This window comes from Eucyclogobius newberryi, unplaced genomic scaffold (genome assembly GCF_026437365.1).
Source record: "Eucyclogobius newberryi isolate DKJ021-1_F unplaced genomic scaffold, fEucNew1.0.hap1 SCAF_3, whole genome shotgun sequence".
Classification (NCBI taxonomy): Eukaryota; Metazoa; Chordata; class Actinopteri; order Gobiiformes; family Gobiidae; genus Eucyclogobius; species Eucyclogobius newberryi.
The window spans coordinates 17,283,398-17,309,585 of record NW_027315945.1 but is presented as its reverse complement, the minus strand read 5'-3'; the positions used below and the strand labels follow the sequence as shown (position 1 = coordinate 17,309,585).

At 44.5% G+C, this 26,188-nt stretch overlaps 1 protein-coding gene across 1 annotated transcript in view; it reads left to right on the top strand.

The window, feature by feature from the left end:
• Positions 1–19,179: 19,179 nt before the first annotated feature.
• The window catches only part of gask1a (golgi associated kinase 1A), a 109,545-nt gene continuing 102,536 nt past the window's right edge, over positions 19,180–26,188 (top strand). The window contains exon 1 of the mRNA XM_072461209.1: positions 19,180–19,466. Within this exon, the coding sequence (XP_072317310.1) occupies positions 19,464–19,466 (3 nt within the window). The 5' untranslated portion in view covers positions 19,180–19,463. The remainder of the gene's footprint in view (positions 19,467–26,188) is intronic.

Sequence of the window (26,188 nt, the reverse complement as noted above, 5' to 3'; positions counted from 1 at the left end):
TTCAAATATCATAAACTATACATTTTCGGAAAGCGCTCGCGCTTTCCTACCTCATGGTGTGGGTCCCTGGTCACTGACGGGTACTTTCGTTAATTTTGAGTGGGCTCCGCCCACTTTGTGTTTTTGGCCCTCTATACAGTAATAATGTTCAATTTTTGCATTACATGTTTATATGAACGGAACATGCAAGAGATGGGGAACGTATTCGTGAGATACTTAGCGCAAATGAGTGCTTTATATGGGGATGACGACCGCTTCGCGGTCGTCATCTCAATGTAAAGTGCTCGTTTAGTGCGCACTTTTGCACGGGCTTCGCCCGTTTACAACGGTAATGTTCCATTTTCCTACTACTAATTAGTATGCACGGGGCGTGCATGAGTGGAGGAGTGCGTTAGTGAGTGTTTGGAAGTGGGCGAGCGCTTCGCGCTCGATTTCGTGCGCACTACGTGCGCACTTTCGCAGCCGTGCTTCGCACGGCCTTACGAGATTAATAGGCCTCTCGCCAGCTTGTGGCGCTCGGGCCTAATAATAATATTTTTAGCAAAAACAATATAGCCGTTTCCACTATAACAACAAATTATACATCGTTTGAAAGCTCTAAGCCTTCCCGATGCCGCCATGGGGTGGAATCATCATTACGAGCGCTTACGCGCTCGTCACTCCCTATTCCGTTGGGATGCCCCGCCCACTCCCCATAGACTTCCATTGATTTGAGCAGATACAAGCATGGCCCATGCCTGCGGCATGAATTCTCGCGTACGGGACAATGCCAGGAGGGTTTTTGGAGGAATGCAGCGCTTTGCGCTGCTGTTGTCAACAATTAGTGAATGGGCTACACCCATTCACTAATTGTTGACTATTTCTGTCATAGCAGGAGTAAGTATGCATGATCCATGCCTTCGGCATGGGCTAGTTCACTGTACTTGCCAGGGGCGACGGGGTACCAAACATGCGGGCTGCGCCCGCATGTTTGGTCAGACAGTTGCAACGCTGCCTTCGGCAGCGTTGCGGGAGCAATAGGCCCTCCGCCCTGCTGGGGCTCGGGCCTAATTATGATTTAGATATTCATTAAAAGGTGTTTCTGTAGAGGAAACAAAACATATGGACAAAAGGTTTTTCATAAATTAACAGAATTGCAGATTTGACAAGGCTAGTTTGTCAGAATTTGCTATATCTGATCACAAATTCTTTAGGCAATGGACTCACTGAAGTAATTAAAGTCTCACTGACAAAAGATCTGTCTTGAAACAGTTGAGAGCTAGTTGTTGAGATGACAAACACATAACTCAGCCTTGTTAGCTCGCCTGTCACCCTTTTTTCTTGATCAAACTGCACAAAGCGGTCGTCAGTCTGTGGTTTGACTCATCTTCCTGTCACTGCTCGACACATGTCTCCTCCTCATTACAAAGAAGCAGATCCATTTTAGTTTATGCACAAATAGGATTTCCAAAGACATTTTTTGGACTGTATTTAACTCTTAAGTCATCGGTTATGTGTAAATCCTTCAACCAAGCTGAGATGTGCAGGCTCTGTGCTGATTATCTATAACATGCAGCATAATTCATAATTTTACATTTATCACAGTGTTGATCCAAACCAACCTAACAGAACTGATTTTCATTTACATATTTAAAATTAGCTCGAAAATTGCCTTTGTACACTTCATGACACACTTCTTATCATGAGGTACGGACGTGTTCTAATTTATACTTTATTGTCCATCATCTGATATAAGGAAAGTATCAAGCTGCCGTAACACACCTGTCAAAGCAACCATTCCAAGATGATTAAAGGTTTATACTCATTTTGTACTCCAAACCCCAAATGAAAACATAACCCTAAAATTCACAAACATTGAATAGGGCTTTGATATTGATTCCACATGGAAATTAGCTTCAGCTTTTAAAGAGGAATTGTCAAGACCCAACAACTGCCCAAACTAATGTCAATAAGTCAATTCAATGCCAATTCCTCCATACATTTCCCTAAAAAAAAGTTTCCTTTTTGCAGAGTTTGTTTCCTCTTAAAATTATAGTAAATCAGGCATTAGTGGCCAAAACTACAGTTTCACAAAGACTAAACCGCTTCAGTTTGAATTGGGGCTAATTTTAGTCAGGCATTTTGGGGTAAAGGGCACTCATGTTCAGGGTTTTAATTTAAGTCTATATATGCAATATGTTTTCTTCCTTCTCCTTTTCGAGCTTAAATAGGAAACTAAATTCTTTGTTGAATGTGCCTAAGGTATTTTGAGCTTTGGACACATGCTTACCATACTTTATTGTTGTTTGCACCCAAAACGGACCACCTTTACATTAAAAATGACACGCTTTATTCTAATAGTCAGTGTTCTTTCCATAAGACTTTACAGTTCTTGCAAAACACAAAAGCCCATCATTCTAACATCAATAAAGCATAAATATGTACAAATAACATGTGGAACCGTGTAATGAACTGCTACAAATTCTGAAAAAGTATCTGGTTGGCGAGTGCTTTATATTGCCTCTTTTCTTTTCCTTTGCATCTGCCTGCCACATTGAATCAGTCCTGTCTCTTTTATAATAATGACTTTTGTATATGTCCCTGATCAGTGGTGCAGTAAATGTACAGTGAGCTTCAACAGTCCGTTCTCACACATGTTTAATAAGGCCTTTGTTCGGCCCACCGCACTTGGCCCGTGTCCAAGTGTGAACTCCCCCCTCACTCCCGGGTAACTTTCTCCCCCTCTGCCCCCTCTGCCCCCTCTGCCCTCTGGTTCTCTCCCACTTGCCCTTTGACTTTTCCTCTTCATTCCACATTTCTCCTCCTCTTTGAGTATCTGTTTACATCTTGTTTGGTTGGGTCCCCACGGCAACCAAATCTGGGCCTTTCGGAGCAGGAGCGAGTGGAAAGTCAGATGAGTCTGAGCCAAAGACAGAAGAAAGAAAAGAGTTTTCAGATCCAGAACACTCTCCAGGCAGAGCGCAGAGAAGCATGTGTCTGGGAAAGCCAGCGCTGGTCTTCATTTTGAATTTTGAGGATTTAAATGCACTCGAGAGAGAGAAGAGGGAAGATCAGAAACACAGGGATAGGGACAAGAGCCAAGGATTCATGCTGGAGATTCCAACAGCTCAAGTTTCAATATAAAACCATGTCTGGAGGGAAAGAGATGCACTTTTTGACTTAAACTTCTGCAGTCATTTGTCAGTTTTGGGAAACAAATGCGTGTTTTCAGAACATCTGGTCGACATTGCAGATTGCTTTTTGCACACTCTCGAGATATTATGCCATGTTCTTGTACAATCCAAATAAAGATCAAAGTCAAGAACCAAAATGATAAGGAGCACTCAATGCTCAATACCTATACAAAACAGTTCATTTAAAAATTGATCCCAATTGGAAAAAATGTGCTTCTTTAGGAGAAAAATAGCTGATCCTTTTAGGCTAAATGGGTGACATTTGTGTTTCAGGGTGCAACGAGGAAGGCCATGCAGGGACAAAACACGTTGGAGCATGTGTGTTATGTCTGTTTAAGACAGCATGCCTTATATACCATTTTTAACCCAAAAGGCAAAGATGTTTTTTCTTGTTATGAAAATGAATGAATATGAATAAGAAAGTGCCCATAATAAAGTGTATAGAAAAACACAATAGAGTGCTCTAACCATTCACCATTTTGAAGAAACAGTTCCATTTTGAAGAACCACTTACAAAAAAAAGTTAAAAGCAAATGTAATCTTAACCTGGCCTGATATCAAACTCCCCCCAGCCCTCGCCTGGGCCACTCTGACATCAGCGTTCCTCCAAAGAGCTCAGTTCAGCTGCGGTGGAGCTCTGTGGTAAGTCCATGTTCACGTTTACAGCACTTTCCGATGTTTCTGCTCCACACAGGAATAAACTGTTTAAATCAAAAGGAGGAAACACACGTGCCTATTACTGCAAAGGTCAGGGGATAGTGACGTGATATTTGAATGAACGCTGTTATACATGTCTATTTTACAAGTAGTAATTTCAATATACAGTTATATGCAGTGTGTGCAGTGCCAAAATCTGAGTGTACCTTTGAAGTGTAAATGCTATATAGAGAGTAGTAACATGCACAATGTTTTTGATGGATTTGAGTCAATGGATTTGATACCATGCAAGGCTGTGCTCAGATTTAAACACGCTCTCTATTGGAACAAGACTGGAGGCCTGTTGACAAACCTGTTGACTAAACCAGGACTCGAACAGGAACAAACCAAGTCGACATCAGGAGTAAATTAAACCAGGGACCACCTCACACTAGAACTGCTCTATTTAAAATTCCAAAGTACCACTGACCAGTACGGAAGCTCTGCGAGGCAAGCAAACATTTGTATTTATTTTTTCCCTGCGTCTGTGTCCACAGTGCTCTGTGTGCAGGTCAGTCCTTGTCCACAGTGCTCTGTGTGCAGGTCAGTCCTTGTCCACAGTGCTCTGTGTGCAGGTCAGTCCTTGTCCACAGTGCTCTGTGTGCCGGTCAGTCCTTGTCCACAGTGCTCTGTGTGCGGGTCAGTCCTTGTCCACAGTGCTCTGTGTGCGGGTCAGTCCTTGTCCACAGTGCTCTGTGTGCGGGTCAGTCCTTGTCCACAGTGCTCTGTGTGCAGGTCAGTCCTTGTCCACAGTGCTCTGTGTGCCGGTCAGTCCTTGTCCACAGTGCTCTGTGTGCGGGTCAGTCCTTGTCCACAGTGCTCTGTGTGCGGGTCAGTCCTTGTCCACAGTGCTCTGTGTGCGGGTCAGTCCTTGTCCACAGTGCTCTGTGTGCGGGTCAGTCCTTGTCCACAGTGCTTTGTGTGCGGGTCAGTCCTTGTCCACAGTGCTCTGTGTGCGGGTCAGTCCTTGTCCACAGTGCTTTGTGTGCGGGTCAGTCCTTGTCCACAGTCCTCTGTGTGCAGGTCAGTCCTTGTCCACAGTGCTCTGTGTTCGGGTCAGTCCTTGTCCACAGTGCTCTGTGTGCGGGTCAGTCCTTGTCCACAGTGCTCTGTGTGCAGGTCAGTCCTTGTCCACAGTGCTCTGTGTGCGAGTCGGTCCTTGTCCACAGTGCTCTGTGTGCGGGTCAGTCCTTGTCCACAGTGCTCTGTGTGCAGGTCAGTCCTTGTCCACAGTGCTCTGTGTGCAGGTCAGTCCTTGTCCACAGTGCTCTGTGTGCGGGTCAGTCCTTGTCCACAGTGCTTTGTGTGCGGGTCAGTCCTTGTCCACAGTGCTCTGTGTGCGGGTCAGTCCTTGTCCACAGTGCTCTGTGTGCGGGTCAGTCCTTGTCCACAGTGCTCTGTGTGCGGGTCAGTCCTTGTCCACAGTGCTCTGTGTTCGGATCTGTCCTTGTCCACAGTGCTCTGTGTGCGGGTCTGTCCTTGTCCACAGTGCTCTGTGTGCGGGTCAGTCCTTGTCCACAGTGCTCTGTGTGCGGGTCAGTCCTTGTCCACAGTGCTCTGTGTGCAGGTCAGTCCTTGTCCACAATGCTCTGTGTGCGGGTCAGTCCTTGTCCACAGTGCTCTGTGTGCAGGTCAGTCCTTGTCCACAGTGCTTTGTGTGCGGGACTGCCTTTGTCCTCAGTCCTCAGCTGTGGTTCATCTCATCAATCAAAAAAGACTTTTAGCACCAATAGTTTAGAGAGTAAGAAAGCGTTTTATGTATACGCTGTGTGGAGGAACTGGACTTTGGCAGCAGAAGTCCTTTTCTGCACTGCACTGCAGTGTCAAAACCAGTGGCGTGCGGTCAGGGCAATCAAGGCAATCAGTGATTCTAAAATATATCCAAATAAGCCAGTTTTCCCCTCACTTCTGCTGCTGAAGCTTGGCTGAACTCACAGTGTCTTTTAGTGGCCTCTAGAGGCCGCTGGGCATTACTGCGCTGGAAGCATGATTTTTATTTTGCTGCAGCGGCTCAGTCTGTGGCCGTGTTCAGAGGCCGGTTTATGCTCCGCTCTCCAACATGAGCTTTTAGAACCAGAGCAGCTTCTTTTAGAGGTCTACGCATGCGCTTTGAGGACCACGAAGCCACAAACACATGGATCTGAGCCCAAACCACGCTGAATAAACCTGTGCGGGAATCAAGGATGTTTGCAGGTTCTAAAATCGGTTCTGTTTTGCAGGATAGGCCCTCACGACTTTGCAAATTAGATGTTTTTTGACATTGAACATTGAACACCCCGTGTCTGCTTGCCCATCCATAAAATTCACCACATGTTGCTGGTCAAAACGCTCATTTACTCATTTAACTACACACGACCCTAAGTTTGAGAATGTGCTAGAGCCGAGTTCCAAAGGGATATGGTTCTTTTTGATATTTCTCTTAATATTCATTCACTTTAACTAAAATACCACACTGTATGGCGCCCCCCAAAGGTCATAGTGAGATTTTCTTTCTTTTTTTTCATACAAATTTACAAGGGAATTCAATACTTTTGAGAGGGTCTGCAAAATGTTTTGCTTGGGAACACACATTTATAATGTGCTGCGCTGCTGTCCATTAACTGAAGGCCCTCTACGAAGAGCTAGGGTCCCGCTGTGGGCCCGTGCAAAGTTGTCAGACCGAGGACCAGGCGAGAGAGGTAAAAGTGGCTACAGGAGTGGGCAGAAATGGATTGATAAGCCAGTTTCATGCAGGTCTTCACCGCAATGGACACCACCTATACAGAATATTAACAGCCAAACCAATAAAAAAAAGAAAATTATAAAGTGTACTTTTTGCCAATCCACCAACAGTACATATCTTTTTCCCCACCGGCAAGCTCAAACCGGAGGAAATATATTTTGAACTTAAAAAATTGTGCATCATTATAATTTTAAATTATTTTACTTAAACAACCCAACTAACCAAAATAATTATTTTTCCTAGTCCTGCTTTCCTTCTTCACTATGAGATATGAACTATACATTGCATTATGTTCAGGCTTATGTGTAGCCTTTGGGTGTCTCTTTGCTCTCTGTCACGTTGTGAAGTTGACCAGGTTTCTCTAAGTGGATTTTAATTCTTTCACAACAGCAACTGTAATGGTTTAAGTGCAGCACATGTGAAGGATCTGCAGAATTATACCTGCTTTAGATTACAGCAGAACCAAATGAGCCTGATCTGGGAGACATATTGATTTACTTAATGTGCACTGGTCAAGAATAAAGGCATGGAACAAGTACTGAGATGGAGCTTTACGTTAGGTTCCCCCAAATGAGCATAAGAAGAACTGTAAGAAATATTGCTTCAAGTGAAATCAGTAATCTCTATTTAATTAAGTTTTGTGTATTCATTAAATACCAATACATTAATTGAGCACACTGTAAAATCCAATTTAACATAATCAAAATGATTGTTCAACAATACAACCAAGTTTATACCATTTATTAGTATGTCCCTTTTCGTAGGTTTCGGCCCAACACAATTACACAATTTTCTGTAAAAACCCTTAAGGCATTATAAGAACCCACAAAACAACAGACTGTCAGCAGATAGTAAATATGATATCAAATATTTGTATCAAGTGTCACATTTACATGACTCTATCAATCACATTGTCATCGCTCAGTCTGAAGTCAGATGTGCAACTCACTGAGGATGAGGCCAAGACACTGTAATCACCCCCTTGTGGCTTGGTGCGGTATTTATCTTTGCGCCCGTAAGCGTCATGTGATTCTTTTGGATGAAAGTCAAGCATGAATTCAACACACTTCCACTAAATGTTTGCCAAATATCAGTGTCTATCAGTGGTATATCTGCTCAGAACATAATTGAGAATGGCATTTATAATGACAAACTGCTGTGACTGTAGGCTCTGGGCCAGTGTAAGCACAAGTTGCCAAAATGAGTGTGTACAGATTGTGGCAAAATGTTGCGCAAAAGCAAATTGTCAAAGTTGACTGTAGACTGATAGAGATGCTAAATTTATTCCAACTTTCCACTGACCAATATATCCGTTTGGAGAAAATAATAGACTGCCTGTCCAAAAAAAAAGGCGCCATCTGGATTCAACCTAGCAAATAAGCTTCCTATTGTGTAATTGCTGCATGGCTGATGATCTTTCAGCTGCAACACAGTGTTTAAACCCTACTGACAGAAATTGGCTTCTCATTTCGGAAACAACCATGTTCAAAGACAAATCCCGTGGTGGTCATAGGAAAGATGCCAGTGTGTTTGAGAGGGGTCAAATCATTGGCATCGAGCAGAAAACATCTAAGGAGAAGCAGTAACTAATCTACTACAGATCTGAACCCCAGTGAGAGTGTTTGGGCTGACCTGGAGAAGGCTTTGTGCAGTGGTCACTCTCTCACATCATCAATTCAAGATCCATCCATCCATCAACCAAATAACACTCGAATTAAATGTATCGTTTGATATTGCAGAAGGCTGTCGGTGTAATCCCTCATTCGTTCAGGAGTGTTCCATTGTAGAAAAAGATTCAGTTGTAGTCATCTGGATTCAGTTTTTAGGAAAAAACTAAATGTTTGAATGAAGAGTCATTCTCAATCTGCGAAACAAGACCGGGAACTCTAATATTTATCCTTCTCTGAGTAGGACCTGCCCACTGGGCGGGACCTCCTGATAAAGGGAGTATTTGGTTTCACCTGAACTACCCTCATTGTTTACTATCAATCTAGCCACTTGTTTCCTATCAGTCCTTTATTGGGCCTCCTGTTGTGGCCTTTCGCTCTCTCCTCACTGTGTAACTGATTAGCATCTGAATGCTCTGGGTGTCGACCTCTCCAGGGATTCAAAATTCCATTATAAACAACAGGAAGGTTCAATCTTAACCCCATTCATATTTAATGTTTTTCTTTTTTAACAAAGATTGCCTCTTTAACTCGTCTTTCAAACCCCTTTTTTCTCCCTGCTTAGAATCTTTACCTCACTCTCTTTGATAGAGTGATTGGTGGCTTTAAGATGAAGATGCACGGCGCTCTGGGGTCCTGAATTTGCATGTCTTCTGTGCTGATAAAGCCTCTTGTGAAGAGGCTGTTTAGTCTTAAAGCTACAGAAAATGTGTGCTAGAAACAAACAAATTTTAGAGCATGTGACTTTTCTTTCCTTCTACATTTTAAGTTCTGGTGGAGGGTCAGCCCCCTGCTATTGAGATTTTTTTTCAACAGTATGGCATTAAACTTCCAGTATGGAGACAAGCTGGTGACTCCATCAGGTCCAGTTACAGATCAATTCTGTGGTGAGGCGACCCCGCTTACAGTAACAATTGGGGTTTTTCAAGGTATTTAATGAAAACACTTAACATAGCAACAGAACTGTACTGTACATGTGCTGACTGACAAGGACAGTAGTGCACACAACACAGTGGGGACTCAACGTTTTAAAGAGTGACTAAACACTGAAAAAGAAAAAACGAAACACTTGCGAATGTGTCTGAAAACGACTGTGAGTGCCTCAGTGTTTGTTTTTCTGGTTGCCGTTTTCTTCAGTTGAAGTGCATTCTCCAACTGACTTTGAGAATTTATTTTGTAACTAAGTTGTACGAAAATTGAGCACCAACGAGCCAATAGTGTGGAACATTTCAGGCAAAACATATCCAAAGTCATGGTGGACCCCTCACAAGAAAAGTTACATAGTGCACCTTTAAAGAGAATAATGTTATGGCAATTGTGGTGCTGATAGTACCGTGGTAAAGATCTCACTGTTTTACCAAGACACAAATTGAGTGAAAAGGCAGCAGCCAGGGAAAAAATTAATTATATTAGAGCTGCATCCGACTCTATAATCAAACATTTAACATTCAAATTGATGTTCAGATGCCCCTAAACTGCTTAAATCACATTCAAAATATGAATAATGTACGCATTATCAGTGTAATTGGTAATAACTCAAAACAGAAAAACCAAATCATACAAATTATTGGTATTCCATAAGAAAAGACTAATTCAACTTTATAGAAAACCACTGTTTCTGTTTTTTTGGTGAAATTACGTAGACTTACAAAACAATGTGTGTGTATTATAATCCAATAAGATAAGATAAGATAATATAATCCTTTATTGTCCCACATGGGGAAATTTCATTGGTGCAACGCAGGAAGATAGAGGTAGATACAGAAGAAAAGAACAGATCACTTATAGGAAGTCTGAAAAACACTTTCAGTAGAAGATCTGGCTGTTCACTGGTGATGGGGCAGTGGGGTGGCGTCTGCGGGAATCCACCACCATCTCCTTGGTCTTCCCTGCGTTGATGAGGAGGCGGTTCCGCTGACACCAGTCCACAAAGTCCTGCTCCAGTCCTCTGTACTCCGCATCATCGTCGTCCGTGATGAGTCCGATGATGGCAGAGTCGTCAGAGAACTTCTGCAGGACACAGCTGTCCGTGTCATGTCTGAAGTCTGCAGTGTAAAGGGTGAAGAGAAAGGGCGCGAGGACAGTGCCCTGGGGCGCGCCCACACTGCAGGTCCGAGTGTCAGACACACAGTCCCGGGCTCTCACAAACTGGGGTCGGTCTGTGAGGTAGTCCAGGATCCACTCTGCCAGGTCATTCTCCACACCAGCCGTCTCCAGCTTGTGCCTCAGGAGCAGCGGCTGATGGTGTCGAAGGCGCTGGAAAGATCGAAGAACAGGATCCTCACAGAGCTGCCAGGCTTCTCCAGGTCAGAGAGAGAGCGGTGCAGCAGGGAGATGACGGCGTCCTCCACTCCGATGCCAGGCCGATATGCAAACTGCAGCGGGTCCATGGCTGAGCTCACGGTGGAGCGGAGGTGGTCCAGGACCAGCCGCTCCAGTGTCTTCATCAGGTGGGACGTGAGAGCCACTGGCCTGAAGCTGTTGAGGTCTTTGGCGCGCGGTGTCTTAGGCACAGGTACCAGACAGGAGGTCTTCCAGACAGACTGTGGTACCACCCTCAGCTTCAGGCTCATGTTGAAGACATGCTCCATATGTGCATTTGATGTGCATTTTCTCCTGCCGTGCTTTCATCACCGCAGTAAAATAATGCCACGGGTAAACGACCCTCTGACTGTGTTTTGAATAACAGTGCACTAATGCGTTTCCTCCTGGTGAGTGTCCGAGGGCCCAGAGCGCTATGAGGCTGGAGGCATCTCTTCGGAAGTGTAAGGCCTGCTGGGTTTGGTGGTGAGCTGTGAGCTGACGCTGTCCAGAGCGCAGCTAATACTTGTTTACGTTCAGTGTTGTGACTTCAAGGCTGTTGGTCATAAATCAATGCATTATTTAATGGCCCCAGTCTTTGGAATTGCTGTATTTCATTATTGTACAAAGACAAATAGAGTAGAAATACAAATCATTGTCAAGTTTGAAAAGAAGAATTCCACCTGCAGTGATCAAGCAAACAACCTTTAAAAAAAAAGAATATGCTGGAGTCTGGAAAAATTTTGAACTATAAATCTTTATGAACTATATACATTCATTTACTGGAATTACATTTGCAACCGAACTTCTGTGGACCTCATTGTGTCAACTGATGCGCTTAGAGTAGTGCAGTAAACTCCCTACAAAGCTTTTATGATGCCACCCGTTTTGCCCATGGCACGCTCGCTTCATTTTATATGAGTCCCGCCAACGTTTGGGAGACACAGCTCACACTGTTATGTAAGGGCTTTATTGCAGCTGGCCGAATTGAAAAGTGCAGAAACTCCCTGATGCCTCAAAGCCAACGCCCACCATAAACCTACAGCTCTGAGTCAGAGATAACACATGAGGCCTTGTGTTCCAACTTTATCAGAGAAAGTCTTGTGTATTTTAGGGTTATTGTATTGTAATCAATGCTTTAATAGAACTACTACTACACACATAACTCAGCCTCTGCTCAAGACCAAACTGTTGCCCATTGGGCTTACAATATAAAACATATGGCAATGTCCAATCATGTATTAAAGGTGCCCTATGTAACTTTCCCGGTGGGCGGGTCCGCCACTATGTCATCACTTTGCCTGAAATGTTCAATAGTATGGTTTTCATCTTATCTAACATATATATAAGTGGATTTTATAATTAAAGTAAAACATACTTTTCAAGTCAATGTGGGGCAATTCACCAGGAAGGTTTGTGGGGAAAGACATTTTTTTTACAGGGACGCATTTTGCCCCCTGGTCATAATTAATATGTCTGCATATTGTGTTTCGGTATTCATGGGTTTAAGGCACAAGGATTTCTTCCTGATTTGAAGGATTTGGCTTGACAGCGGTCCACCGTTGTTATAGCAGAAGCACAATTCAACTCAAACTGTTATTTTTTGAAAGAAGAAAGGTCCTTCAATCAGGAAGGAATCTGTGTAAAACTCACGAATAGACACCAATAAAATGAAAAGCACTAAATTACACTAAATTACAATCTCAGCTGATCCTTAACATGTCAATATGTAAGTACGGGCATTGTTGTGTCACACAATCTACCAACAACATAATTAGAGATGGCTTTTCCTGATGTTTGTGAACCACCAAATTCTAAAAATATCGATTGACATAATGGAAACTGAAATTATATAACAATAAGATTTCCATATATCTTACTCTTAATTTATGCTTTTCATGAACCGTCTAATACAAACTTATCAATCTGCTGACCATGTATAGTTGAGTGAACCAGGGTAGTGTTTCCACTGGTACAAAGACATTTCTGTATTACAGGAGCCATCTATCTTCTCTATTACTATCTTCCACATGGTGTGACTGGAACAACATCAAGACTCATGCAGACATATATAACATACTCCACAATGTGAAAAATGGCTTTGTGTAGCTATAGATTAAAGGGTCTTTTATGTGGCTGAAAGAAGCTGTGTGTGCAGAGTTGAGTTGCTCTGATTGGAGATCACTGGGGTGAGTGGAATCAAAGTTCATGGGGAGTAAAATGAAGTGGTGATTGTACAGTGGACTGAGGAATGAGGGAGTAGGAGTAATGGCGAGGAGAGATGTCAGAGAGCAGAGGAGAATGATGATTTGACTTCAGCCTTTGTCCCTTTGTAGATTCTTTGAGCGTCTCAAGAGGCTTTGGATATGACGGCAATGGACACTAGTGACCCCTAGTGGTGAAAAAGAACAACCATTGGCTGTTGTAGTGAATGATATAGGCCTACTTTTCTGAGTTGCAGTGATGGGTGTTTGACGGTAAGTCACTCAGGTGAGGTGCAACATAAAAAGGTGGAAGACAAGGTTAAGATATTAAGGATTAAGGTTAAGGGGAGAACGATCGCCTGCATTTCTGTACCCTCAGCTGAGTCTGGGTGCGTTCGTCCTGGTTTTAGCCTGCAGTCCTGATTTAGAATTGGTTTGGTCGTATTCTAGTGTAGCGGACCAAGAGACAAGAACAAAGATAGATAGGAGGCTGCCAAATATGTGTAGTTAAATGAGGTCAAGAGTCGTGGAACAGCTAAAATAGTGGTTTACACAAGTCCTGGTTTAGGTCCTGTCCAGCTTTACTTATGAATTGACTACACGTTTAGTTTCAATATTTCATGTGGTCTATGTGGAAGTGTGAACACACCCTTAGTTCTTGTCTAGTACAGGTTTAGTTCTGTGTTCAGTCCTAGTTTTGATGCGGTGTGTGAGCAAAAGTGTTGTTGTTGTTGTTGTTGTTGTTGTTGTTGTTGTTGTTGTTTTTTATGGCGGTTGGCATCCGAGTGTTGCATTACCGCCAGTCTTTATTCCTTAGACTGTTGTTGCTGTTGTTGTGAGCAAAAGTGAACGCACCTTTTGCTCACAACAACAGCAACAACAGTGAACGCACCTTTAATGACACATGTCTCCAGGGCCGGCCCAAGCCTTCAGGGGGCCCTAAGCGAAAACATTTTTGGGGGCCCCTCACCACGTCATCAGAATCAGTTTTATTGCCATTGTCAGTAAACAATTCACATATGGGAACTTTCTTCAACGCAAACAAAGCGCACCAAAACTCCAGGGCATCTGTTTGCCAGTTAGTTTATTCTCAACACCTCACAAGCTCAAATATTGCTAACTTAAATCCCACAATGCAACTTGGTATTCCGCTGACATCACCTCTACTCCCTGTACAAATAACACACCTTTTTTGGGTCTTCTGGTGCATTTTAATGTGGTCCAGCCGGCTAAAGTAAGAGTAAAATGTTGAGGTTGTAATGCTATAAAATGATGATGTGATGAAACTGTGCCAGGAGAAAATGACTAAAGCCAATTATTAATACAATAGTGTACTTAATTACTTAATACAATATTGGCTATGAAAAATAATTATGGTCAAATTGATTCATTTTAACTGAAAGTGTAAAACTAATAGTTATCCTTACTAATTTATCTTTTACAGCCCCAACTGTTCCTTCTTGCTAAAGTGACAAAACAAGTTATATTAAATTAAACAAATGGCATAAGCATTGCTTGATTAACAATTAACACTGATAAAACAAACATGTTATTCCCAGAGAATGAACAGAACAAGAAGTGAAGGTCCAAACCCAGCTATTGTGAAGAGACTGCGTTTCTGCAGCTTTGCCACTTTTGTATGAAAATATATAGTATTATTCTATAACAGACATAATTATAATATGTCTGGTTATTTTTCACTATCAATTTATTATAATTTATAACAAATAGTCTAATGATGCTTTTTAAATAAATTGAAATGTTTTATTGTTCTATTAAAAGTTAATTACAATATAAATGTTTGTTCTGATCAGAACATCACACACTGGACTCCTGCATGAAACAATGCTGCGATGTGATTGGCTGATGGACCTTACGTGCATAAACCTTTACATTCCTCTTATTGCACGTTAAGAAGTCAAAGTCAAACAGACATCACGAGTCACGATTGATCTCACGCATGGTGATGTGAGAGAGAGGGACGCAAACTCAAACCCGCTCATCTCTAACTGAGGCTGCACAGGGGCCCGGGACAGGGGCCCGGGACAGGGGCCGCACACTGTTCACTCCAAAGTCTCACGTCAGAGGTTCTGGACGAGACGGCGCTCGTCCGGACCGGATCTCCGCCTCTTAGTGACCGGGGCATAGACGCCTCTCACAGGCCTCACCTGCAGCTGACACTACGGGGCTGGTGTAAATGTGAAGCTTATTATCTTTCATTCACACATATTATTAAGCGCGGTGCAGAGCTCTCGTCGCCTCCAGCCTGAGCGAACTAACGTGACAGAATCGTGTTGTTTCAAACAGCAGCATTAACCGTCTCTTTGTAAGAGAAGTTCAATACCTGGAGAGTGTTGTTGAGTTTGCAGTTTCTTTACATCGTCAAGAAGTTTCTTCTTTCGTTTTTCGGCATCAGGGGGATATATTCCTCTGGACATGAGGACCACGCAGGGACCACGTTGTGTTGTGTTTATGTTTTGCTCTCGTTCTGCTCGCGCACAATGAAGTTGCCCAATCAGCGCAGGTTTGGTGTCTTGGTTGCCAGATTGTCATTAAAAATAAATGCGGTTTGTGCGTTATGTGTTCCCGCTGTGTGTGCTGCCGCGCCAGCAGCGCTACTACACTAGTGGCGCATGCTGCGCTTGCACTTCGCATAAGACGGGTTGCCAGATTGGGGGCCCTATTAACCCCTCGGGGCCCTACGCGGCTGCTTAGTTCGGTTATAGGCTGGGCCGGCCCTGCATCTAACGTCTGACTGTGAAAAGATTAAAGAAACAGTAACACTGCTACCTACTGGCCTCTGATCCACACACACTAGATCAGCTTGTTGCAAAGCTAACAAGTATTGTCATTATAACAATTATAGTGTCCCTCTACTTATGGTAAAGTATCTGCTGTGAGGGACATGTTCTTCCAGTATCTCAGCTACTCAAATACTCTAAACCCATGAGTGCACAAGAGGATGATCCTCCTGAACTCCTGAACTCCTGACCAGGATCCTGATTCAAGATCTGTGAGGACCATGTGCTACACTCAGACTGGCCTTGTGAACTAACATAATAACTGCTCACTGCATGAGGGAATACTAGGCAACCTGAGCTAAAGAGCATTTAAAAGTTATAGCTGACTGTCATAGCATGTCGATAATACACCAATAAAACAAAACGGTATGGATTCAAAACAATTTATATACTTTAAGAAGTATTTGGAATATTCATATTGTACAGTTTGCATGATATGTATTAATTCAATAAATGTCTTGTTGTAACGCCCAAAATCACAACAGCGGTTGCCTCGAAGGGAGACAAATTACAATTTAGAGACACTTTTATCATATTTAACATTAATCTACACTAGAAATATCTGTGGATTGTACGAGCTGAATATTGTATTTATTTGGCAAAAACACTTAATAAAATATATACAGGGAAAACAACCTAGTAAGGCAGAATAATTATACTTGATTACATTGTATAATCACATCCAGACGTCACACTATATGGGTGAAATATCCCAAAAACCTTTTACAGGAAGAAGACTATTAATCAATGTACTTTTAATGTACTTGGTTTAACACATTATCACAGTCTGAACACACTGAACACAAGAGGGCAGTAGACACCCTCTTCCAACAATTCCAACAACAGCTATTCTCTTGTGGAAACAGCTATTCAAATCACACCTTCATTATGCATTTATGATGATGGCCTGAAACATTATGTTCTCATGTGGGTCATTATATTAGCTGCACATGAATATGTAATGTTTCCTATATATGTTTCCAAAATGCCCATGGCTGATTAATAAAACCTTTACAATATGTTAAATGTTCCTGTTCCTGTTCCTTCAGCTGAGGCCACAAGTAAAATGGTGCATGTAAAACATTTAAATGTTGCTGGATAAGGAACCATAGGATCAAATGTTTTCTTTTGGACTTTATTTTGTGAATAAATGAATAGCATCTTCACAGGAATATTGGCGCCATCTGAGAAAGTGTCATTTAAACAGCCTTTACAATCATAATATGGAGGAGTGATGACAGAGGGAGTGCAGGAGCAGCTGGAGGTCAAAGGGCAAACTCAGATGCCTTAAGAAACAGGCAGAGGAGAGGACGTATAGATTTACTGCAGCCGCTTGATGGGAACAACAGACCGCTGTGTTTAAACTTTCCCACACCCAAGCCACAGAATGTAGCATACAGAATGTGTTACACTTTTTTGTACTTTATTATGTCAGTCATTTTAATGACTTAAACTTGAGTGTACATTTTAGAGCATGTCATTTAAACATGTCCTGTGCTGACATTTAACATATGCAAAAGAGTTCTCTTTCTTGATACCAATGTGTGTTTTATGAGGAGAATGAGGGAAGGCGCACAGTTTGCAGATGTGGATAACAAAGCACACTGGTTCACATTTTCCCTTGTAGAGTCCAAAGTATGTGAACTATTGTAAGTCAAGTACTTATAATACATACTGTATTTATGATGGACAAAACAGAATGTGTGGACTATTAGAAGACACTGTGGATTACCTTCTTATTCCTAATATGGACAACAGACCTACATTCCTTTCAATTTTCCAGAAAGGCCTTAACACCAGGAAATGAATGAGAATATGAGCACTTAAGGCAGGAGATATTTAGTTATTGAAATATAGTTACTAAAGTGGCCAAAGCTCTTTGTCAATGCCCGATCTCATCTGATCTGGGCTGATAATCAGGATTGTGCCTCTTCCTACACCAGATTCTGGAAAGACGTCCTCCTCTATTTGAGGAGCGCTGATGCTCCTTTTAAATGATATACAAATATCCGACATACAGATTTGCGACATACAGATATGCGACATACAGATATCCTACATACAAATATCCGACAAACAAATATCCGACAAACAAATATCCGACATACAGATATCCGACATACAGATATTCTACATACAAATATCCGACATACAAATATCCGACATACAGATATGCGACATACAAATATCCGACATACAGATATCCTACATACAAATATCCGACATACAGATATCCTACATACAAATATCCGACATACAGATATCCTACATACAGATATCCTACATACAGATATTCGACATACAGATATCCTACATACAGATATCCTACATACAGATATCCTACATACAGATATCCTACATACAGATATTCGACATACAGATATCCTACATACTGATATCCTACATACAGATATTCGACATACAGATATCCTACATACAGATATTCGACATACAGATATTTTTTTTATTTTTTGTTTTGTTTTTTTGTTCATAAGAGTTCTATTAAGAGTGTGTTTTGAAACTTCCTATAATCTGTCCTTTCCTCCTGTTCTACTGCGTTGTAACAACGAAATTTCCCCTTGTGTGAATATTAAAGGATTATCTTATCTTATATCCTACATACAGATTTTCGACATACAGATATTCGACATACATATATTCGACATACAGATATTCGACATACAGATATTCGACATACAGATATCCTTTGCTAAAGGCAACACTCACTGTGAACTGTTGAATGTGTAGTTTTTTGTGGTGATCTATACTTGACTTCTGTCCTTTGCTAAGGAACAGAAAACTGCAACAACAGTACTCTGAGTCCTGCATAACATGATAACAGATATATATATATATATATATATATATATATATATATATATATATATATATATATATATACACGTATACATGTTATCATGTCATCATGTTATGCAGAAGTCTTTACTCAGAGTATACATTAAATAAATAGGTGCCACAATGGGGCAGCAGTGGTTCTAATACAAACTGTGGTTGTGTCCTTACAACCACCTTGCTAAGTATGAATGTGGTGGGATTGTGGAGGAACCGATGGCGCACATTGGCGGCCTTGCTTCCATAAATCTGCCCCAGGGCAGCTGTGGCTACCATCACAGCGTGTGGAATTAATAATGCTCAACATTTGTAGAAGAAACTTTGAGGGTCGAGAAAAGCGCGTTCTTATGCATTATCATTATTATGAAAGTGTTTTCCCAATGACTGTAATGAGGCATTGGGCAACAAATCTGGAAATAAACAATCATTAAAAAAATATAAAAATACACCCCATTAGTATTATACAGTGAGTCTGAAAACAGCAGCAGAAATGTGGCTTTACACTTGGTCCACGAAGTCAAACCAGGAGAACTCATTTATCTTAAAGCACGTTTGTATTCTATCCATTAGAAACATGTCTCAATTTGAAGCAAATTAACGCGACATTTTCAAGTCTACTTATGCGCCTGTCCTCATTATCCTCCCCGGTGCAGACACTCCAGTCTCCAACCCGGAGCACTCTTCTCAGATTACACTGTGAGCAGACCTTACCATACCTCCTTAAAAACGTCGTGCTTGTACTTTGAAGAGCGCAGTTTGCCAGACGCACAAACGCGCCCGGCTCCCAGGAGACAGACTGGCACTCTTTGCACATAAAAAAACAGATAAAGCACACATAGAAATACACATTTTTCTGCTCATTAGACTAAAACTTCTTATAGCATGATTGGCTGCAGTTCATTTTGGATCCAAACTTGCATCGTGACGCGAGGATGGACCAGGACCGGCGTTTATCCAAAGTAATTGGACACATCGCTTTTACGCACACAAAAATGACAATTTTCCTCAAGTTGAAAGTGGGATGACTTCACCAAAGAAGACCAAGCATGGTAAGATCAGCTACTGTTGTCGATTGTTTGAGCTTGCAGAAGTTGGAACAGGTCATGCAAAGTTTTGAGCTGAGAAGGCACATCCAGGACACGCACGCATGACACTTGAGTGAGTTACGACCCTGGAGCTGGAGGTTAGAGGAATTTGTCAAAAGTGCAATGTGGGCTAATAAACCCGCCATACTTCATTTCACTGCCCGGGTTTTCACACCTCAGCCCATAATTCACGCGTTTAAGAAAGACTGGGTTGGTGGACACAAACACCTGACAAAACGTGTATTGTGCGTCTAGTTTGTTAGTTACGCGTGTCCAGTCCACATTGTATCACACATTTCACCAAAGTATTATTTTTTGAAGTAGAATAGCAGAATAAGCAGAGGTGGAAGAAGTACTTAGTTTTCCTCACTTCAGTAAAAGTACAAATACAGGAGCGACTCAAGTAAAAGTATTCCATTAAAAACGTACTTTCCGCATGGTTAATTAAAGTACTTTAAGAGTGAAAAGTACTGAAGTGTTTTCTGAAGTGTAAAAGTAAAACATAACCACAGTAAAAATGACTAATCCTAAAATATGATTTAACTTTTTTTTGTACTGTGTTACTTTAAATGCAAGCCTCCATTAAAGTCACACTACATACCATTACACTTTTTTATGTATTTGCAGTATTTATATTTTATCTAACTGCTTTTAGTACTTCTTTCACCTCTGCTGTTTGGGTTTGTATTTTTTTTTAATGAAGAAATGGTTCAAGCATAGTTTTTAAACAAAGTCATACAAAAGCAAGTCCTGTCAGATCCTACACAGTCGTCTTATTATTCACATGGCTCCGTGCCAATGTTAATACGAATTCTGTAACTGCAAAGGCACGTCTATGTAACCCAAGAGGAACCCTTTTTGAAGTGACATCCTTGTGACTGCAGTAATGACTGGTACTTGTCTAAATGACTGTTTATCTCAGAGCAATATGTCAGTGTAATTGTAGTCTGGCCATGTACATAGACATTGCTGTTGGTGGTTTCTCTGTGAAGTGGCACATGCCCGGTGCTTTTGCTTTGTACATTTGTCCCATTTGAAATGATGGGATCAATATGCGTTTTGGGTAGTTCTGAGATATTGAAGTTAAAATATCTGACCATGATGGGATCAATATGCGTTTTGGGTAGTTCTGAGATATTGAAGTTAAAATATCTGACCATGATGGGATCAATATGCGTTTTGGGTAGTTCTGAGATATTGAAGTTAAAATATCTGACCATGATGGGATCAATATGCGTTTTGGGTAGTTCTGAGATATTGAAGTTAAAATATCTGACCACTCATAGAGAACAATTGAATGGTGAATGGGTTTTTGCCCGTATAAACCTCAACAATTCTCCAAATCCTACACAATCTTGATGACAGTGAATAGAATGCATTCAGAATTAAGAATATAACTCACTTTGGAAGAAAAAGATAACATAAAATAGAACCCGATCATTGTTAGATGTGTTAGATGTGTTTGTATTGAAGCAAATCTGTCATCTGAAAATAATGCTGCACACAGTACCTCCTCCTTGAGCCGACACCTTAACGTGGTGGAGGGGTTTGAGTGCCCGAATGATCCCGGGAGCTATGTTGTCGGGGGCTTCATGCCCCTGGTAGGGTCTCCCAAGGCAAACAGGTCCTAGGTGACGGGTCAGACAAAGATCGGTTCAGAAGCCTCTTATGACGACGACACAATCAAGGCAGTTCACGTCGCCCGGATCGGCGTCACCGGGGCCCCATCCTGGAGCCAGGCCTGGGATGGGTGCTCCATGGCGAGCGCCTGGTGGCCGGGTCTTACCCCACGGGGCCCGGCCGGGCACAGCCCGAAAGAGCGACGTGGGGCCGCCCTCCCGTGGGCCCACCACCCGCAGGAGGATCCATAGGGGGGCGGTGCAGAGAGATCTGGGCGGCAGTCGACGGCAGGGGCCTCGGCGACCAGATCTCCGGACACAGAGACTAACTCTGGGGACATGGAATGTCACCTCGCTGGGGGGGAAAGAGCCTGAGCTTGTGCGGGAGGTTGAGCGATACCGACTAGATATAGTCGGCCTCACCTCCACGCACAGTTTGGGCTCTGGAACCCATCTCCTCGAGAGGGGCTGGACGCTCCACTTCTCTGGTGTTGCCCGCGGGGAGAGGCGGCGGGCTGGTGTGGGCTTGCTGATAGCCCCTCAGCTCAGCCGCCACGTGTTGGAGTTTACCCCGGTGAACGAGAGGGTCGCGTCCCTCCGCCTTCGGGTGGGGGACAGGTCTCTCACTGTTGTGGCGGCCTACGGGCCGAACAGCAGTGCAGAGTACCCGGCCTTCTTGGAGTCCTTGGGAGGGGTACTGGACAGTGCACCGACCGGGGACTCCGTTGTTCTACTGGGGGACTTCAACGCCCACGTGGGCAATGACAGTGACACCTGGAGAGGGGTGATCGGGAAGAACGGCTTCCCCGATCTGAACCCGAGCGGTGTTCAGTTATTGGACTTCTGTGCTAGCCACGGATTGTCCATAACGAACACCATGTTCAAGCACAAGGGTGTCCATCAGTGCACGTGGCACCAGGACACCCTAGGCCGGAGGTCAATGATCGACTTAGTTGTCGTGTCATCAGACCTCCGGCCGCGTGTCTTGGACACTCGGGTGAAGAGAGGGGCAGAGTTGTCAACCGATCACCACCTGGTGGTGAGTTGGATCCGCTGGCGGAGGAGGAAGCCGGACAGACTTGGCAGACCCAAGCGCATTGTGAGGGTCTGTTGGGAACGTCTAGTGGAGCCCTCTGTCAGTAGGGTATTCAACTCGCACCTCCGGGAGAGCTTCTCCCATGTCCCGGGGGAGGCTGGGGACATTGAGTCCGAGTGGACCATGTTCTCCGCCTCCATTGTTGATGCGGCTGCTCGGAGCTGTGGTCGCAAGGTCTCCGGTGCCTGTCGTGGCGGCAACCCCCGAACCCGGTGGTGGACACCGGAAGTAAGGGATGCCGTCAGACTAAAGAAGGAGGCCTATCAGGCCACTCTGGCTTGTAGGTCTCCGGAGGTCATCGACGGGTATCGGCAGGCCAAGCGAGCCGCGGCTCGTGCTGTCGCAGAGGCAAAAACCCGGGCCTGGGAGGAGTTCGGGGAGGCCATGGAGGAGGACTATCGGTCGGCACCAAAGAAATTCTGGCAAACCGTCCGGCGCCTCAGGAAGGGGAAGCAGTGTCTCACAAACACCGTTTACGGTGCGGGTGGAGGCCTGCTGACCTCGACTGGGGATGTCGTCGGACGGTGGAAGGAATACTTTGAGGATCTCCTTAATCCCTCAGTCACGTCTTCTGAAGAGGAAGTAGAGACCGGGGACTCGGAGGATGGCTCATCCATCACCCAAGCTGAAGTCACTGAGGTTGTCCGCAAACTCCTCGGTGGCAGGGCTCCGGGGGTGGATGAGATCCGCCCTGAGTACCTAAAGTATCTGGATGTTGTAGGACTGTCTTGGTTGACACGTCTCTGCAACATCGCGTGGCGTTCGGGGACCGTGCCTCTGGACTGGCAGACCGGGGTGGTGGTCCCTCTGTTCAAGAAGGGGGACCGGAGGGTGTGTTCCAACTACAGAGGGATCACACTCCTCAGCCTCCCGGGTAAGGTCTATTCCAAGGTACTGGAGAGGAGAATCCGACCGATAGTCGAACCTCGGATTCAGGAGGAGCAGAGTGGTTTTCGTCCCGGTCGTGGAACACTGGACCAGCTCTATACCCTCCATCGGGTGCTCGAGGGTTCATGGGAGTTTGCCCAACCAGTCCACATGTGCTTTGTGGATCTGGAGAAGGCTTTTGACCGTGTCCCTCGGGGTGTCCTTTGGGGGGTGCTCCGGGAGTACGGGGTCCGGGGCCCTTTGCTCAGGGCTGTCCGGTCCCTGTATGACCGGAGCAGGAGCTGTGTTCGCATTGCCGGCAGTAAGTCAGACCTGTTCCCAGTGCATGTTGGACTCCGCCAGGGCTGCCCTGTGTCACCGGTTCTGTTCATAATTTTTATGGACAGAATTTCTAGGCGCAGTCAGGGGTCGGAGGGGGTCCGGTTTGGGGACCACAGGATCTCATCTCTGCTGTTTGCAGACGATGTTGTCCTGATGGCTCCATCAAACCCGGACCTGCAACATGCACTGGGACGGTTTGCAGCCGAGTGTGAAGCGGCTGGGATGAGAATCAGCACCTCCAAATCCGAGGCCATGGTTCTCGACCGGAAAAAGGTGGCTTGCCCTCTCCAGGTGGGTGGGGTGTCCTTGCCCCAAGTGGAGGAGTTCAAGTATCTCGGGGTCTTGTTCACGAGTGAGGGAAGGATGGAGCGTGAGATCGACAGGCGGATCGGTGCAGCGGCTGCAGTGATGCAGTCGCTGCATCGGACCGTTGTGGTAAAGAGGGAGCTGAGCCGAAAGGCAAAGCTCTCTATTTACCGGTCGGTCTACGTTCCTACCCTCACCTATGGTCATGAGCTTTGGGTAGTGACCGAAAGAACAAGATCGCGGATACAAGCGGTCGAAATGAGTTTCCTCCGCCGGGTGGCTGGGCGCTCCCTTAGAGATAAGGTGAGGAGCTCGGCCACACGGGGGGAGCTCGGAGTAGAGCCGCTGCTCCTCCACGTCGAGAGGAGCCAGCTGAGGTGGCTCGGGCATCTGTTCCGGATGCCTCCTGGGCGCCTCCCTCGGGAGGTGTTTCAGGCATGTCCCACCGGGAAGAGGCCCCGGGGAAGACCCAGGACACGCTGGAGAGACTATGTCTCTCGGCTGGCCTGGGAACGCCTCGGGATCCCCCCGGAGGAGTTAGAGGAAGTGTCTGGGGAGAAGGAAGTCTGGGAGTCCCTGCTCAGACTGCTGCCCCCGCGACCCGGCCCCGGATAAAGCGGCAGAAGATGGATGGATGGATGGATAGTTTAGCACAGCTTTAAATATGTGTAATTTCATTCAGTCACTCTCCATTTTCTGTGGTGAACTTCCTCTGTTTCTACATCAGCTCCACCACCATCACAGAGTCACAGAGTCACAGAGTCTCACAGTCTCACAGTCTCACAGTCACACAGTCACACAGTCACACAGTCACAGAGTCACACAGTCACAGAGTCACACAGTCACACAGTCACACAGTCACACAGTCACACAGTCACACAGTCACAGAGTCACAGAGTCACAGAGTCTCACAGTCTCACAGTCTCACAGTCTCACAGTCACAGTCACACAGTCACAGTCACACAGTCACACAGTCACACAGTCTCACAGTCACACAGTCACACAGTCACACAGTCACACAGTCACACAGTCACAGAGTCACAGAGTCACAGAGTCACAGAGTCTCACAGTCTCACAGTCTCACAGTCTCACAGTCACAGTCACACAGTCACACAGTCACAGAGTCTCACAGTCTCACAGTCTCACAGTCACAGTCACACAGTCACACAGTCACACAGTCACAGAGTCACAGAGTCACACAGTCACAGAGTCACAGAGTCACACAGTCACACAGTCACACAGTCACAGAGTCACAGAGTCACACAGTCACAGAGTCACAGAGTCTCACAGTCACAGTCACACAGTCACACAGTCACAGAGTCACACAGTCACACAGTCACACAGTCACACAGTCACAGAGTCACAGAGTCACAGAGTCACACAGTCACACAGTCACAGAGTCACACAGTCACACAGTCACACAGTCACAGAGTCACACAGTCACACGGTCACAGAATCACAGAGTCACAGAGTCACACAGTCACACAGTCACACAGTCACACAGTCACAGAGTCACAGAGTCACACAGTCAGAGTCACAGAGTCACACAGTCAGAGTCACACAGTCACACAGTCACAGAGTCACACAGTCACAGAGTCACACAGTCACACAGTCACAGAGTCACACAGTCACAGAGTCACACAGTCACACAGTCACAGAGTCACACAGTGACAGAGTCACAGAGTCACAGAGTCACACAGTCACACAGTCACAGAGTCACACAGTCAGAGTCACAGAGTCACAGAGTCACAGAGTCACAGAGTCACAGAGTCACAGAGTCACAAAGTCACAGAATCACAGAGTCACAAAGTCACAGAATCACAGAGTCACAGAATCACAGAATCACAGAGTCACAGAGTCTCACAGTCACACAGAGTCACATAGTCACAGTCACAGAGTCACACAGTCACAGTCACACAGTCTCACAGTCACACAGAGTCACACAGAGTCTCACAGAGTCACACAGTCACAGTCACAGTCACACAGAGTCACACAGAGTCACACAGTCACACAGAGTCACACAGTCACACAGTCTCACAGTCTCACAGTCTCACAGTCTCACAGAGTCACACAGAGTCACACAGTCACACAGAGTCACACAGTCACACAGTCTCACAGTCTCACAGTCACACAGAGTCACACAGAGTCACAGAGAGTCACACACAGTCACACACAGTCACAGAGTCACCATACACATTCAACAGATGTGAAAACTGTCACACCCTTTGCACTTGTAGGACTCGAGATCTCACTTTGGACATGACTGTGCCACTGCGAAGCCGCGCGAAACAATCAAAAACCTTACCACCCGGGTAGAGGGAAACAGGCTATTGGTAAATGGCGCTCTCAGAAAAAATAACAATAATCAAAGTAATGACATGGCAACACTGTACATGGCACTGCAGTTCAGGTTAAGGTTGTAAAACAGTTTGGTGTGAATGCATTTGGCTTTTAGG